This window comes from Rhizophagus irregularis, chromosome 1 (genome assembly GCF_026210795.1).
Source record: "Rhizophagus irregularis chromosome 1, complete sequence".
Classification (NCBI taxonomy): Eukaryota; Fungi; Glomeromycota; class Glomeromycetes; order Glomerales; family Glomeraceae; genus Rhizophagus; species Rhizophagus irregularis.
In genome coordinates this window covers 818,690-834,577 of record NC_089429.1, presented here as the reverse complement: position 1 = coordinate 834,577, position 15,888 = coordinate 818,690, and the positions used below count along the sequence as shown (strand labels likewise).

The 15,888-nt window shown below is 24.9% G+C and overlaps 2 protein-coding genes across 2 annotated transcripts; one reads left to right on the top strand and one right to left on the bottom strand.

The window, feature by feature from the left end:
• Positions 1-8,793: 8,793 nt before the first annotated feature.
• On the bottom strand, positions 8,794-10,386 carry OCT59_000143 (uncharacterized protein; the record flags this gene model as incomplete). Its single annotated transcript, XM_025325947.1, has 1 exon — positions 8,794-10,386. The coding sequence occupies one exon, from the start codon at positions 10,384-10,386 to the stop codon at positions 8,794-8,796; it is 1,593 nt and encodes a 530-aa protein (XP_025178688.1).
• A 3,049-nt stretch (positions 10,387-13,435) lies between these two features.
• On the top strand, positions 13,436-14,486 carry OCT59_000142 (uncharacterized protein; the record flags this gene model as incomplete). Its single annotated transcript, XM_066138622.1, has 5 exons — positions 13,436-13,466; positions 14,011-14,112; positions 14,175-14,216; positions 14,291-14,341; positions 14,425-14,486. The coding sequence occupies 5 exons, from the start codon at positions 13,436-13,438 to the stop codon at positions 14,484-14,486; spliced, it is 288 nt and encodes a 95-aa protein (XP_065988101.1).
• Positions 14,487-15,888: the final 1,402 nt, after the last annotated feature.

Here is a 15,888-nt window from a genome sequence, read left to right as displayed (position 1 = left end):
CAATTAGGTTTGGATCAGTGATCAGATCGATGCTGCGACGCCAACAATAAATAAATAAGTAAATTACTGTATGTCAGTCTATTATTGAGTTTGATGCAGCTTAAAAAATATTATTATTATTAATAATAAGAATCGGGAAAGGGTCGCGTTTAACTCACCGACAATTACTTCACCGACAATCATTTCACCGACAAACGTTTCACCGACATATATAAATATATATATATTTGTTAGCAACGCGCATTTCTTTTATTATTTTAATGAAATTTATAATAACATATATAAAAAAAAATAAAAAAATACAATAGATATAACTATATGTTATTCTATCTACTAACCGTCTAAGATGGAAGTAAGTATTAATACTTATTAGATCTAAACTAAATATCCAAAAAAGTTTTTATAATAAAATATCTCATATTCAATATTTATTTTTTATGTCGGTGAAATGATTGTCGGTGAAATGAACCAGACCCTCGGAAAAAGATAATTGCCGTACAATAGATCATTTTAATTAATTTTTCTGGAGAATTTTTTTTTTCATAACAATAGATCGTTATAATTAATTTTTATGGGATTTTTTTTTATATTAATTAATGAGATATTATTTTTTCTATAACAATAGATTGCTATAATGAATTTCTTTGAGATATGCTAACAATATATATGCATTTTTTTCAATAGAAGATATAATTTTTTTAAATCTACAATGGAATCTTTTTTAAGATAAAAAAAAATGACTTTTTTTGTAACAATGTAACAATAAACTACTTACACAAAATTGTTTTTGTAATGAATTTGTAAATATATAAATAAATCATAAATTTCACAGTAACCGCAACATTTGTTTCGTGCGATAAATAAAATTTGCGTTTAATAATAATATTTCATATACTGTATAACGCTTGCACACAATTCATTGTTATTTGTATGAGCATATAAATTGTGTAATTTATTTCATTTATTTCCTACTAATGCCATTATAATAATAGTAAAAAACTACTAGACCTAGAGCGTTCTCAAGCACCTCAATTGATAGACTGATGAACGATCTGATTGGCTAAAAAAATATCATAGAGTTACCATTTCGATGAAAAAACAAATGAGTTGCAAACCACCTTTTTTCTTCAATGATCTACAATTGATAGAGTATTCTTAAGCTCGTACACGATTTTACATATTTTTTATAACACTTTTTCGTTATTGTACCTCACGCTCTGCTCTTTAATAATGAATTCTCAACAAAATTCTCTTCAATGTAAAAAAATTATTGTTTTACTTTTAATGCAAGAATTTTTTAAAAAGAAAAATAGAGTTTTCAATGCAAATACACACCTTTTAACTTTTACTCAAGTTACATCAAATGCAGCTTTTCCATATTTTACTCATCTGAACTTGAGAGCTTCTCAGCAAAAAAGGCCTAAAACTGAGTATTGAAGCTTTAGAACATTCCTTTAAAGTAGGACTTGCAACACTAGAGTTTTGTATATTTGAAACAATTTTATCTGCCATTTTTTCTTGATCTTTTACCTTTTGTAAGGCTTGTTGACATTGTTCAACCTCTTTAATAAGCATTCGGACCTCTTCTGAAATCCATCGATTTGTTGATTTATTAGAACCTATTTGTGTATCAGAAGTAATAGGCGAAGGTAAGGTCACTTGTCCAAAAGCTCAATAGGAATAGCAGTAGCCAGTAGGGGTATCCTAATTATTATAATAGAAGAAGATGCCTACAAAAATGAAAAACCAATAAAACTTTTACTTTTTATACAAATAAACACTGCTGTTAAAAAGAATTTTCTTTACTTCTTGTTGTTGCGTAACAGCTTTGCTTAGAGTTATAATTTGATTTTGCTGCTGTTGCAACAAGAGATGAATGTTTGTAAGATCATTAAAAGAAGTAGTATTAAAAGTTGGTTCAATAACCGGGTTGGTAGAATTTTTGTTTTTGGTGGGTCTAATTATCTGAAAAAATTCGTAACCAAATGAAATCATGTAGCTAAAAAAAAAAAGCTTTCTCAAGCTTTTAATTCTATTGATATTTCCATTGATTGTGATACTTGAGCACAATGACATCATCATTCAATCACATTGAGGGAGATGCTTGAGAACGCTACTATTCACACTGCACGGCAAATAAGATATAAGTGTATAATTTGATCGTTCACGAGTACAAAAATGTTAATAAATTTGTTCGCGCCACATCATACCATTATTAAGCACGTCCGTACAATAACATACAATTACAAATATTTTTATTCGTAAAAAAAGACCAATGTGAATACCAAATATTTTCTTATAAGATTTTTTTTATATTTTTATCAAGTTTATAACAAAAATAAAAATATTACTTATAATTATTATCGCCTCTATTATTACTCTCTCACTTGATGGGCAAGTATCATCCCTGCCGTAACGTGACAGGTTACGCCTAGTTTATATTGAATTTATATAAATTAGTATTAGTTGCATCATATGAATTTGATTTTAAATAATAGTCTATCTAATTAAAAAAATTTTGTCATATTTAGATTACCCTGTATAAATAATATGAATTGTGTAACATTGAAAAGTGTGATATTTTTGCGTCCAATCTACTAAAATACACGTGGTTTACTAACTTTTTTTAATTTATCGATCTAGAAAAATTTTAATTGCCTAATAAAGGGAAACAGACTCGATTTGAAAAAAAAAGTGATAGCGAATAATAAGCAGTTAATTTACAAACAAATATTTTCTTATTTTACGAAAAAAATTATAATCTCAGGTTCTAATCCTAATGCGATTCCAACCTCAAAATTGGAATAATTAAAATCATAAAAAATTCTTAATTTTTTTGGTGAATTCTTAACTTTATTTGATTAAAATTTAATAAATCAAATGGAAATTCTTTCGCATGATCCGAAAGATATTTTTTTGTACAAACGACAAAACAAACATATTCTGATATCCGCTTTTAATTTTATTCGGATCTTTGGATCTTCGGGTTTGTTTGTAAAATACATTGAAACTTTTTTTTTAAAAAATAAGAATCTATCATTGTACAAATTTCCTCATATGTTCCAATTTTTCGTGTATAAATATTAATTACGAAGATAATTATTTTTCTAATTTTTATAATTAAGAGAAAAAAGTATTTAAAAAAAATTATTTTTAGAAAATCTTTGATCAATTTATCACGAATTCAAATGAACGAACTTCATAACGTAATATAGTGACGTTAATAGAAGCAATTAACTTTTTTTTTTTACTTTATTTCTATATACAAAAAAAATTTGATCCCAAATTTATTTTTAGTTAAGGAGTTACAGCAGGTCAATAATTGTTGTGTAAATAGCCGAGAACATTTAATTCCCTGCCCGCCGTAGATGGTTCATCTCTAATTACGTATTATAGAATTTATTAAAATGAATTTTATTTTTTTTTGTATTTAAGAAATAAGTATATGTTTATATTTTGAAATGTAATTAGAAATTTAGAATTCGTAAGAAATGGTTTTCACGTTAATAATTTTATGTAAAATTATATATTTTTTAGTTTTTTACTTCAAATCACTGGGTGTGTTGGTCTTGAATTAGTTGAAACTCTTAATAATTCTTTTACATTTGATAATTGTAAAGAAGGACATACACAACCACTTCTTGAATCTTCTCTTGTTAGTAATGTAGGTTTTTCATAAATGATGATGACTTTTTTATATTGAAATTTCATACTCTACCTTTGCTTACAAAGATAGAGAGATAGAGATAGAGAATTTTTTTTTGCATATTATGTTTAATTAATTATTTTTTTTTATATTAACTTTTTTTTTTACATAATTCTTTATATAATGACTTATTTTTTAAATAGGAATAATGATTTCAAATGAAATTTCAATTTTGAAAAAAAATGGTAGAAATATCTCGTAATTTACCAATCTCTAATGTTTGTTAATGATATAATATAATAATGATAATTCAAATTGAAACTTAATAAATTTTGATCTCGTTTTTTTTACTATGAAAACTGTGATCAACGAAAATAATCACGTGTCGTAAAAAATATTCATTTACTATTTCTCCTGGCTGGAGTAACTTCATCCACTATATCACGTGTGAAGTAACACTCGTCGTTCCTTTCGTTCTTCATTTAAGAACGCCTGTGAGGCTGTAATATTACAAATGTTTTTATTAAAGTAAATATTACTTATTACAGTTAGATGATAAGCTGATTTCTCGATCAACACCAATGATCCAATTGCTACATTTTCTTTTTCGACTTCTACTAATCCTTGTCATTATTTCCTCCCACCGCAATATCGCACATTAAGATATGATGAACACGAAAAGAAATAATCAGATAACTCAAAAGCTCTCAAATCAAGCACACCTTGACATAATTTTTAATCTAACAGGTTGAGTATATTATATAGCCCATTTTCATAAAAAAATACATAATAATTTTCCGCAAATTTTACAAACACACGAAAATTAATCATACACTTCCTCTTTTAATAACTTACTAACCCAAAAAAAATACATTACACCTTATTCATCCAAAGTTGATGAAGCAATAATGGCACTTCACAAATTACAGCACCCTTGAATCACGTGGTCATCCACATTAAACTTTGTAAAGTAGAAGCTAAGGATGACTCCTTTCCTAAATTTCTGACATGAATGGAGTGATGTCGCCTCATTTTCTTATGATGTTACAATAGCGTCTAAAAAGTCTTGATAGTTTAATGTGAATATTGAAATAGAATGTCAACTATTATTGTCCGAATGATGGAAATCGTCTAAATTCCATAATCGTTGAGGATTTATCGAGCGTGATAATTACAGCATTAAGATTTAAAAACGTAGAAAGTTCCTGATATAGATGAATATTCCTGGAAGTATCATCAAATTTGCATTATTTATTTTAAATAAGGTTATTAAAAAGAATTTTTCTAATTATCACCGAGGGTGATGATCACTGATGACTGAAATTATGACGATTGACCAGCATTAAAGAATATAGTGCCGGTAAAAATTGATAATTCTGGCCAACGGTGATGACCACCCCGGTGATTTAAGTAAAAAACATTATTAGTAAAGAATATGAAAATTGAATTTGGGATTTTATATCTTATTGGTATTTCTAATCACAGCGGACGAATCCCCCCCAAAAAAACACGCAATCATGCAAGGACAAATGAAATCAGATTAGAGTTAATGCTGGGATATTGTGTTAATATAGATAATTTAGACGAGCAAAACACTAGTTCCGTAGGCATTAGTATAGAAACGCCATTTTACTTTGTAAAACACTTTGTCTCTTTAATTCTTCAACTTGAAATTGCAACAATCACGCAACATAAGTAGCTACCTTTTTAACATTTTCCATATTTTCACTTTCAGATTTCTCAAGTGGTGAGACCAGCGTGGTAGATGAAACACCATTTCCTTCCAATTGTTACAATACCGATTATTAGTATTCTTCAATTTTTCGTTTGTTTAACAACTGATGAATATTGGAGAGAAATATACACAATTCTTATTTACTGATTTTATATATACTGAAGTCTAAGTCAATATTGTCTAACTCCGGCCAGTATTAACTACACTATACCTATACCCTAGTTGTTTGTATTTGATTAACACAATAACAAACTGCGCCATTAATGACTTACATTGAGTCATGACTAATCAATCGCGTTGACGTTATAACGTTATTATATTTTTTTTTCTCACAATTATTTTATTTTCAAAACGAAAAAAAATCTATTTCTTTATACTTTCAGATTTAACCTGACAAAAACACTCAACAATAATGCAGTATATCTATGAATCATATCTAAAGTCATTATATCAGATCATTTTGTTATGTAAATTATGATACTATTTGAGTCATAATTATGAAAAATATATTATTCATATTACATCAAAATTACTAATTAATTATATTAACTTGATGAGAAAAAGGGATAAAATCCAATCACGCAAAAATTTATTGCTATTGGAATTTCTCTCTTTCTTTGGGCTCCTCTCTTTTCTTTAGGACTTTACTTCTTCTTTCTTTGGGTTGGTAATCTTTTCTTTGGGACTTTACTTCTTCTCTCTTTGGGTTGGTAATCTCTTTTTTTGGGATTTCACTTCTTTTTTTGGTTCTTCTGGGTTTGGTAAGTATCATTTTATGTTCTTACAAGAGAAAGGAATTCATGTGTACATGGCTCTGTTTGCTAGGCAAAATTATATTTTGCTAATGACCAGCTGTAGCCTGAGAGAAACTGAGGTTCTATAGTTGTTTTATGATGAACATTGTGGCAGTGTTCAGTGAAGTTATTTTAGTTATTTATTGGATTTAGATTTTTAATTTATTTTATAGGAAATAGGGTATTTAGTGTTGATTTTATTTAATTATTAGATTTGGTTAGATTTATTTTATACAGTGTAGATTTTTAGATTTATTTAATGAAGATTTTATTTATTTATTGGATATTTGGATTTAGTTATCAGTTATTAATTATTTATATAGTGTAGATATTTTACAACTATAGCTCGTGACTGTATGAGGTACCTCTATGCACCTTGCTCTCTTGCATGATAGTACTTTCTCATAGGGTTTATATGGTTGCCATCATACTAATCCTTTTGTATTTTTTAGTTTTTTATTTTAGTATCACCAGCCAAAAATTCATAAACATTCTGGCAAAAACATATAACTTTAGTAAGGAATTAAGGCAATTAAAAAAAATATATATCTCATGTAATTTTTTTTTTTTTCACAATTATTTTTTTAGTATTAATATCTAATAAATTAATAAAATTTGAGTACTTTATATATTTAACATGAATATTATATTTTTATTGATTTATTGTATTATATTAATTAATAAATAAAAATTCAAACTAATAATTTGCATAACGAGATTTAATCTTAGATCAAAAAATAAATAAATGAAAAAAGATGTAATTATTTTTATATTTAACAAGAGGCAAGTTTCCATGGGGAGCTATCACTTATACTACTGTATGTATTATATTATATGGTATGAATATTGTATACAGTAATACAGTATAACATTATTTAAATTTACTATTATTAATAAAAGAGTAATAGATTATAAAATGATTAATAATATTCTTATTCTTATTATTATTAAAATAAAATATTTTGATAAGTAATTCTACTTTTTTTACAGTTGTTATCCAGTAAAAAGTCATAATAATGATGATTTCTTTTGGCAACTTTAAAATGTAATTGCCCACAGAACTTTTTTTTTTAATAAAGAATTCCTATAACCATTTGCCACTGCATACAGTATCCAAGGTCTTATTAAATTTTTTAAATTGAATAGTAACTATGAATACTTTGTAAGATATATGACCAAAATTAGCCTTTTTCTACTAGAATTATGAATTTTATGCCATTTATAATACCTGGATCTTAATCAGAATTGAACAACATAATTATTCAGTAATTAGTGATTTAATTCATGCGATTTTGAATTCATTGGATACTAGGTATTGATTTCCTCTTTCAAATGAATACAAATTTATCCATCTCGCTTATGTACATGATGTTAAGTTATTGACAATTTTGTAGCAAGAAATTTATTCCGATTTTCATGTTAATAAAAAAATTAAAATCATATAACTAATTAATTTTAGCTAATATACTGTATATCCATCACTCTCATGTATTAAATTGGTAATTTGAATGTAAAATCTTAATTTAAAAAATTGGCTATATGTAAAGTAATGCAAATTTTATTTTGAATGAAATTAAAACTGCCTTAAACATAAAATAGTTTTATTGTAAAACATTTAATAATTTAATAACTTTTATACTAAAATTTATATATAGTTTTGAACTCTTAGAAATTGTATGAATCCTTAAAATTTATTTAATGAGTTGATATGACTTGTCTCATTAGTTATATTCTAACAAAAACTCATTATGTATTTTTTAAAAAAAAGATAATTCATACAAAAAGCAAAATAATATTATTACATTTCGAAAATCTTACTATTTTTCATTATTATAAAATGATAATGACAAAGTACTATAACCCTACTATGAGACTGCAGCAAAGCTGGTACCCACAGGCTTACGAAGTAAATAACTAAATATGCTATGCTCCCACCCATGCACAACATCATGCTGCTTCGTCAAAATACCAAAAAGCATTACCCTATCTACCTAGACAGTTAGATTTGAAGATAAAAAGGACATATAAAAGAATATGAACGAAATGAAGAAGGTAGCGAGAAAAGTGATCTTACATGATCAAATGTGCGTAGTAATGATTTAAAATGAAACGATTCTTAAATATTAGACAGCCAAATTGCGTAATAATTAATGGAAAAAAAAATAAATCGGTATATCTATAAACTAAGATTGAAAATTAAAAATTTTATAATTACTGAATTAGGACATTATTGAAGTTTTGGTAACATAGATTTGTTGGTCAAAGTTGGTTCTACTCATTCGGAAGAAATTTGATAATAATCTTTGGGCAAGTTTAAATAAATATGATGTCTAGTTATTAATTTTACAAAAAATATAAGAATTAATATAACTAATAAAGTAGGTGTGAACAATTTGGAGATTAAAATGTAAAACTTCATAACAATGTTTACAATATACTTGAATTTCAAATAATTAGTTTGTTTAATTTATTCTTGTACAATTTATATTAGAATTAATTTTATTGTTTTCATTTCAAACTCTTTTTATTTACTCATTTTACTTTCAATCATCCCACGCAATAATAAGCCATTAAAATCTTGTAAAACAAATTTATTTAATAATCATAAAAATTAATAATTAATATAATAATTCATTCTTTAAATTATGAAATCTAATATATAAATTATCATGAAACATAACTTGAATACCATAAGATTTAAACTCTTCTACTTCATCTTTTAATTTAAACTCCCATCCATATCCATCAGGACCATTATCCATAGCTAAATATGAGACTCTTTTTTCTTTCATAATATATTTCTTAATACAAGCTAAAAAGTCTTCACTATTTAGATACACCTTATTTCCGATTAACAATTTCTTAATAAAAATATTTTGAGAATTCTTAAAGAATATTTTCAAATCATTTATATTAAATTTAAGAAACAAACTTAAATATTCTAATCTATAAGGAAGAACCTGTCCTAAATTTTGTAATATAATTGAACTAATTTTATCATCAAAAGTTTGTTGCCCATGCATATTTTCTGAACAATTGATAGAAAGATAATTGAGATTTTGTTGAACATTTTTAATTAAATCAATTCCTAAAAAAACATTAAGGACATCAAATCCAAACATTTCTAGAAATTTGATATTAACACAATAAATTTTGGCCAATTTAAATAATTTTAGTTTTAATTTATAATCTATTGATGATTCAAATCCAATATTTTCTAAGTAATTACCAGACTTTTGTAACAATAATTCTAATGACTTAATTTGTAATAAAGAATTATGTTCTATAAATAAAGATTTTAGTTTAAATGGTTTGGTTAGATTAATAATTTGTTGAATAATTGTAGAATTTAAATTAAAACAATAAAGAATATGTATAGATTCTAAAACATTTAATTGTTCAAATACTTCATTAAAATTAATATTTTTTAAATTAAGTTTATAAAATATGATTATTTTTAAGGTATTTAAACAATTAGAAATTGTTAAAATTTTTAAAGGATTAACACCATAACTAAAAGAAATTTTTTGGAGATTTTTTTGTGATTCAATTACTTTAGATATATCATCATCATGTTTCTTACGATAAAAATTAAAATCTAATGATGAAATTGAACTACAATTAAGATAAAAACATTTTAAAAGTAATAACAAATTATTATTATTTAATCCGCCAAAATTAATCATTAGGTTTTTAATATTACAAATGAATTTTGGATATTCTAGGATTAATGGAAATAAAGTTTCGTTATTAATATAGTACCTCTGAGAAATTTCAAAGGTATGTAAATTAGCTTCATTTTCAATAAATATTTTGATCAATGACAGGTAAATAAAATTTAATAATTTTTTATCTTTGTAAAAATTTAAAATTTTTGCGTAGTGAAAAATAGAAGAATAAATGTATTGGTTATTTAAACATTTAATAAAACTAGAATAATTAAAAAGTGTACTCGAAGGAATTATGATTCCATGTTCTTTCAATTTTAATTTGTCATCTTCATTTAATTTACTTAAGTAAAAGTTAATAAAGTGATGGTTTCCAACAATTTTCTTTAAAAATGGGTTCTCCCACAATAATGGAATTGATAAACGACACCATAATCTATTAACCAAAACACACGAATGTAACGTTGAAAAATCATTCTGAAAGTATTGAATAATTTCACTTGTTAATTCAGGAAGATCTGAAAATATTTTTGAGTATACCATATTGTAAAGAAGAAAGGGGAGATATCCTATGTAAAATTTCAAACAAAGTACTTTTATAAAGTTTCGGAATTGTCAGTTCCGTTATTGGACACAGCAGATCAGCTGATTAATGATTACGCATTGGTCATTTATCACATGATTTCTGATCATTTTGGATTATGACGATTATAAATTTTAAATTTTTTCATTGTCCAAATTTCCTCATTTATATACTTTTACCTAACCCATAAATCAAATATCCTAACCCTAACCTTAATACTGTAATACAATAATAATATTATGTACCCTCGTATCAATATTCTTTAAGATAAGCATTTTCTTTATCATCATACTACTTTATATTCTTTTCAGAACAATTTATGAATCGTGATACTATGAGTTACAAATAGAGCATTGTTTTCTTATTCCTTTTTCTTATATCCAAAGCTTCTTCCTAAACATTTCATTTCAGGTTCATTGTCAACACCACTGGGTTTATTATCATTTTCATCATATATGGCATGTGGATATCATTCAACTAGATAAATATTTTAATAAGTTTTATTTTAGAAACTAGTTTTAAAGGAAAGTATTAAAGGAAAGAATAGTTTATAAACGCGAAATTCAATGTAAATGAAAGCTCAACAACGATCGTTAATCAAAATATCACGAGACAACTTACAAAACATGTACAATTAACTCAGCAACTACTCTTAAGTTTTTTTCTTTGGATACTCAAAATAAATTCACAGTAAAAATTAATCATACTTCTTTCTTCTTTGATTTATATAATATCACCAGATAATTACACTATTGTTTCACGTATCCAAATAATATATTCACACTTTAATTCGTGAACCGTGAGTCAATGATTTCGGCGATCACTAATATTTTTTTTGATACCCTTCATGCGAACACATATTTTAATACATAATATTTATCCCAAAGTTTCAAATAGTTTATTTTTTAAACATAATTTTTTTACTTACTAAGATAATGAACATGACAATTGTGTTGCGATTCAGTTTAATAGTTAAAAAATCGTCTACTTAAACTAAATCTCGTATTACAATCCGAGTAATAAATCTAATGATATACTTTTTATCCTATCCTAAGTTTTACCGAATGTAACGAGTCACAGTGACTAATTAAATCAAAAGTATTTAATAAATTTTTATGCGATCAAAATATTTTGTTACACTATATTTAAAATTGATCGAATTCTTTTTTTATAATCATTTTATTATTAATAAAACTCATATTAATTTATCTTCTTTCTTTTGGATGAAAACTATTCTTAAGAATTATTTTACGTTCATTTTTTTCAAAAATTTAAAAATGGTTTGCTATTCCTTCTTAAAAAGAAAATACTATTTACAAAAATGTGGGGTTTTTCAAACCCAAATTTCTAAACTAATATTTAAAACGTGAAATATCTGAACGTAACTTTGCTCTTAAACTATCTATAGACTTGCCATAAATGCTCGAAGGTAAATTAGGCGAAGCATTTCAAATATATATATTTATGTATGGTTTGCTGCAGTTTTTTAAATTTGATTGTTGTAATGATAAAAATCACGTACTGTACATTAGGGAAGTGACATTTATTATGTAAGCCCTACCCCATGTAATAATTGTAATATGTAAAGTCTTACGTTACACTTATATGTTATATGCAGGAGTTAAACATAAAAATTCTAATTTAAAAGGAAGAACTTGTCCTAATTTTTGTAATAAAATTGAACTTAATTCTTTCAAAATCAGTAATACGGTCATAAAAATTCACTTCAATAGTAAGATAATTAGATTACTATTTCAATGAATAGATAAATATTCTTATCATCAGGTATACCTTAATCAAAATATCTAATCTTTTTATAATAAATTCATATAATTGTTGTTTTCGTTCATTATATTCGTTACCCATAATTCCAAATCCAAAATTTTTTAAATAATCGTCATGTTTTTGTAATAGAAATTGTAATCGATTTATTATGTAATATTTCTTTCATAAATAAAGACCTCAATTTAAAAGGTTTATTTTAACCTTAATAATTTGTTGAACAAAAATCAGAATTTACGGAATAACAATAAAGAATGTGAATAGATTCTAAAACATTCAATTGATCAAAAATCTCTTGTAAAATACTAATTATACTTTAAATACAACAATATTTTCAAAATATTGTTGTAATTAAAGTATTTAAACAATAGAATTTTTTTAATGATAAAAGTGGTTTTACATATTTGTACACAAAATAATACAGAACGTAAATATAACTTATAATCACTAAATTCAAATAAAATTCTTTCAAGATTATGTTGCACTGTAAAATAATTATTTGTGATAAATATTTTTCAATTAATGAATCATTACTGTTATCATAGATAGAAAATCCAAAAAAAACCAATCGATGAGATTGAATTGCAATTAGAATATAAAAATTTTAAAAATGTAATAATATTTTGATATGAAGTATTACATATATATAATGTGGAGTGTTAAATTTCTGTAAGGTTTGGAGTCCATATTATCATTAAAATATTTATCATTATAAATCGTATCTGATACACCTTCAAAAGAATGTAAATTTCCTTCATTTTCAATGATCACTTCAAATAATGACCTGTAAACTAAATTTCTTAGCTTATCGTCGTATTTTTTTGCTGAAATATCAATCAATACATTTAGATGATCAATATATATACGAATTGTGAAACATCTTAAAATAGACTTTTATAATGGCCAAACAAATTTTATTTATATTTAAGTATTTAATAAAACTAGGATAATTAAATAACGTATTTGATGGAATAAATTATTATTAGTTCCATATTCATTTAATTTTATTTTGCCATATTCATTAAAAAGCATAAAAGGTTTAATACAACGATAATTTTGAGCTGAAGTGAAAATGGATCTTCCATAATTGAATAGCCACCCTATAAGAAATATGTATACGGAAAGGATACGTTTTGTATACATTTTATGTACGTTTCTATAGATTCCGTATACAAATTCCGTATATTTAATAAGCAATTCATTTTTGAACATTTTTTAAAAAAACTAATGTATACGGAAAAAATTAATCATACGGAATGTATACGGAATTTTTAAACTTAATATTTTTAGAAAATAATTTTACAAAAATCTCGTATCATAACACGAGATCACGTGATTGTTTATTGTTTTGTTATGATACGTTTTTTGTTTTTTTATATAAACCCTTACTTTGATGAGTTTGATCTTCCGATCTTCCTTTCTGTCTTTCCTTTCCTTCTCTTTTTTCGTCACCCCCCTTTTAAAAAATAATTTTTTTTTTCGTACCTCACTTTAAAAATTTTTCTTTTTCATCACTCTCCTTTAAAAAAAAAATTTTTTTTCATTACTCCCTTAAAAAAAAAAATTTTTTTGATTTTATTCTTTTATTCCCACTCTTCTAAAAATTTTCTTCTTCCTATTTCTATTTCCTCTTTATAAAAAATTTTTTATTTTTCTAACTTTGACGTCCTCCTTTTAAAAAAAAAATTTTTTCTTAACTCTCCTAACTTCGTTACCCTCTTTTTAAAAAAATATTTTTTTTTGATTTATTCTTTATTCCCCTTTCTTTTTTATTTATATTTATCCCTTTTTTTATTTCATAGGCCAGCAGATTTTTTTTTGTGAGAAGATTCAGTTTTTTTGTAGATCAGTTTGGGAGTCCTTTCCTTTTTGTAGGATTGTTCAGGATTTTTTTCTTTTTTTAGGTCAGTTCAAATTTTCTTTTTTTTTTTTTGTAAATTGGGTTCAGATTCTTTTCTTTTTGTAGGTTGTTTCAGTTTTGTTGCTTCAGAGTCTTCTTTTTTTGTAGGTCAGTTTTGGATTTATTTTGTTGTTTTGGTTTTTTTTTCATCAGATGCTTCATAATTCTTTTCATTTATGTAGGTCAGACATTCTGGAGTTCTCTTTCTTTTTTTGTAGGAACGCTGACCTTTGGTGACTTGGACGATTGCAGATACTATATGAAGGGGGGGTTTTGTTTCCAATTAAGTTAGACGTTCTTTTTTGTTTTTTTTTAGGTTGTTTGACTCCAAATGAACCTGAACTTATAGATAATTTTGGTTGCAATAGGTGGCCTTAATAAGGAGGGAATTTTCTGTATTTTGTTTATTTTTTATTTTTTATTTAATTTAATAAAGTAAAATTAGATTTATATAAATATAATTATAGTAAACTGTAATACAAATAGTAAATTCAGTGACCAAATCGTATAAATTTCGTGATAAAATCAGTGATCAAATCATGTAAATTCCATATGAATTCCGTGCAAATTCCGTATCCAAACCATATTTTTAGTGATACGGAATTGTGCATTTTTCCGTATCCTATTATGATACGTTATTTCTAAGGAAAAAAAATCGTATAAAAACTTTATAAAAAACGTATCCAATTTTTTTATAGGGCCAAACGACACCATAATCTATCAGTGTTCGGAAATAACCTGGCCATTTGACCATTATTTAAATGATTTATGAAATTTTTCATAATCATTTGTCATTTAATCATTAAATCGTTTGATTTTGATTGGCTAATATTTATCACATAAATAATCATGTGACTATAATAAAAAATAATGAATGTAGTTTAGGCAAAAATTATAATGCTGGCCAAAATTACATTCAAATGACCAAGGAAGAACTATAATATAATTTAATAAACAATAAATCAAAAGAAATATGACATATTAATGAATTTGGGCATAGCAAGTCATAGTAAATATTGTAGCACAGAAAATGTGTTAAAATATATATCCAAAATTTTATAGTGATCAAGTGTAAATGAAATAATACAATATAATTACTACAACTCATTACAAATCATTTCATTGTAAAAATTGGTAACTAAAGATCAATTTACCAAATGTAAAATAATGAATAATATTCTATAAACTATAAAGTTAGACATTATTAAATATTAATATAGTTTTATTTTAATAATTAATAATTAAGTAAAGAATATAATGGAAAATTAGTAATCAGGGTTTGTAATTATTCATCTTATTGTAAATATTAATAGTTATGACTCATTATAAGTTATTTTATTGACAAAAGAATATAATGGAAAATTAGTAATCAGGGCGTGTAATTATTTATCTCATTGTAAATATTAATAGTTATGACTCATTATAAGTTATTTTATTGAATAATTAATATAGTAATGAAAAATTATTAATCAGGGTTTGTAATTGTTTATTTTATTGTTAATAGTTATGACTCATTATAGTTATTATATTAATATAATGGAAAATTAGTAATAAGGGTTTGTCTTATTGTAAAATATAAGTATAGTAAAATTTATATTAAGTATAATGTAAAAATTTCTTATAAATAGGAGTAGTTTTGGACCTTTATAGAAGCATCTTTCTAGCTGATAAATATTTATAAGGTATATTTATGTTTTCAGGTGATAGGATACCACCTTATACTTGGATACCACCTTATACCTGGATACCACCTTATACCTAATGAAATTTTTTCATTATC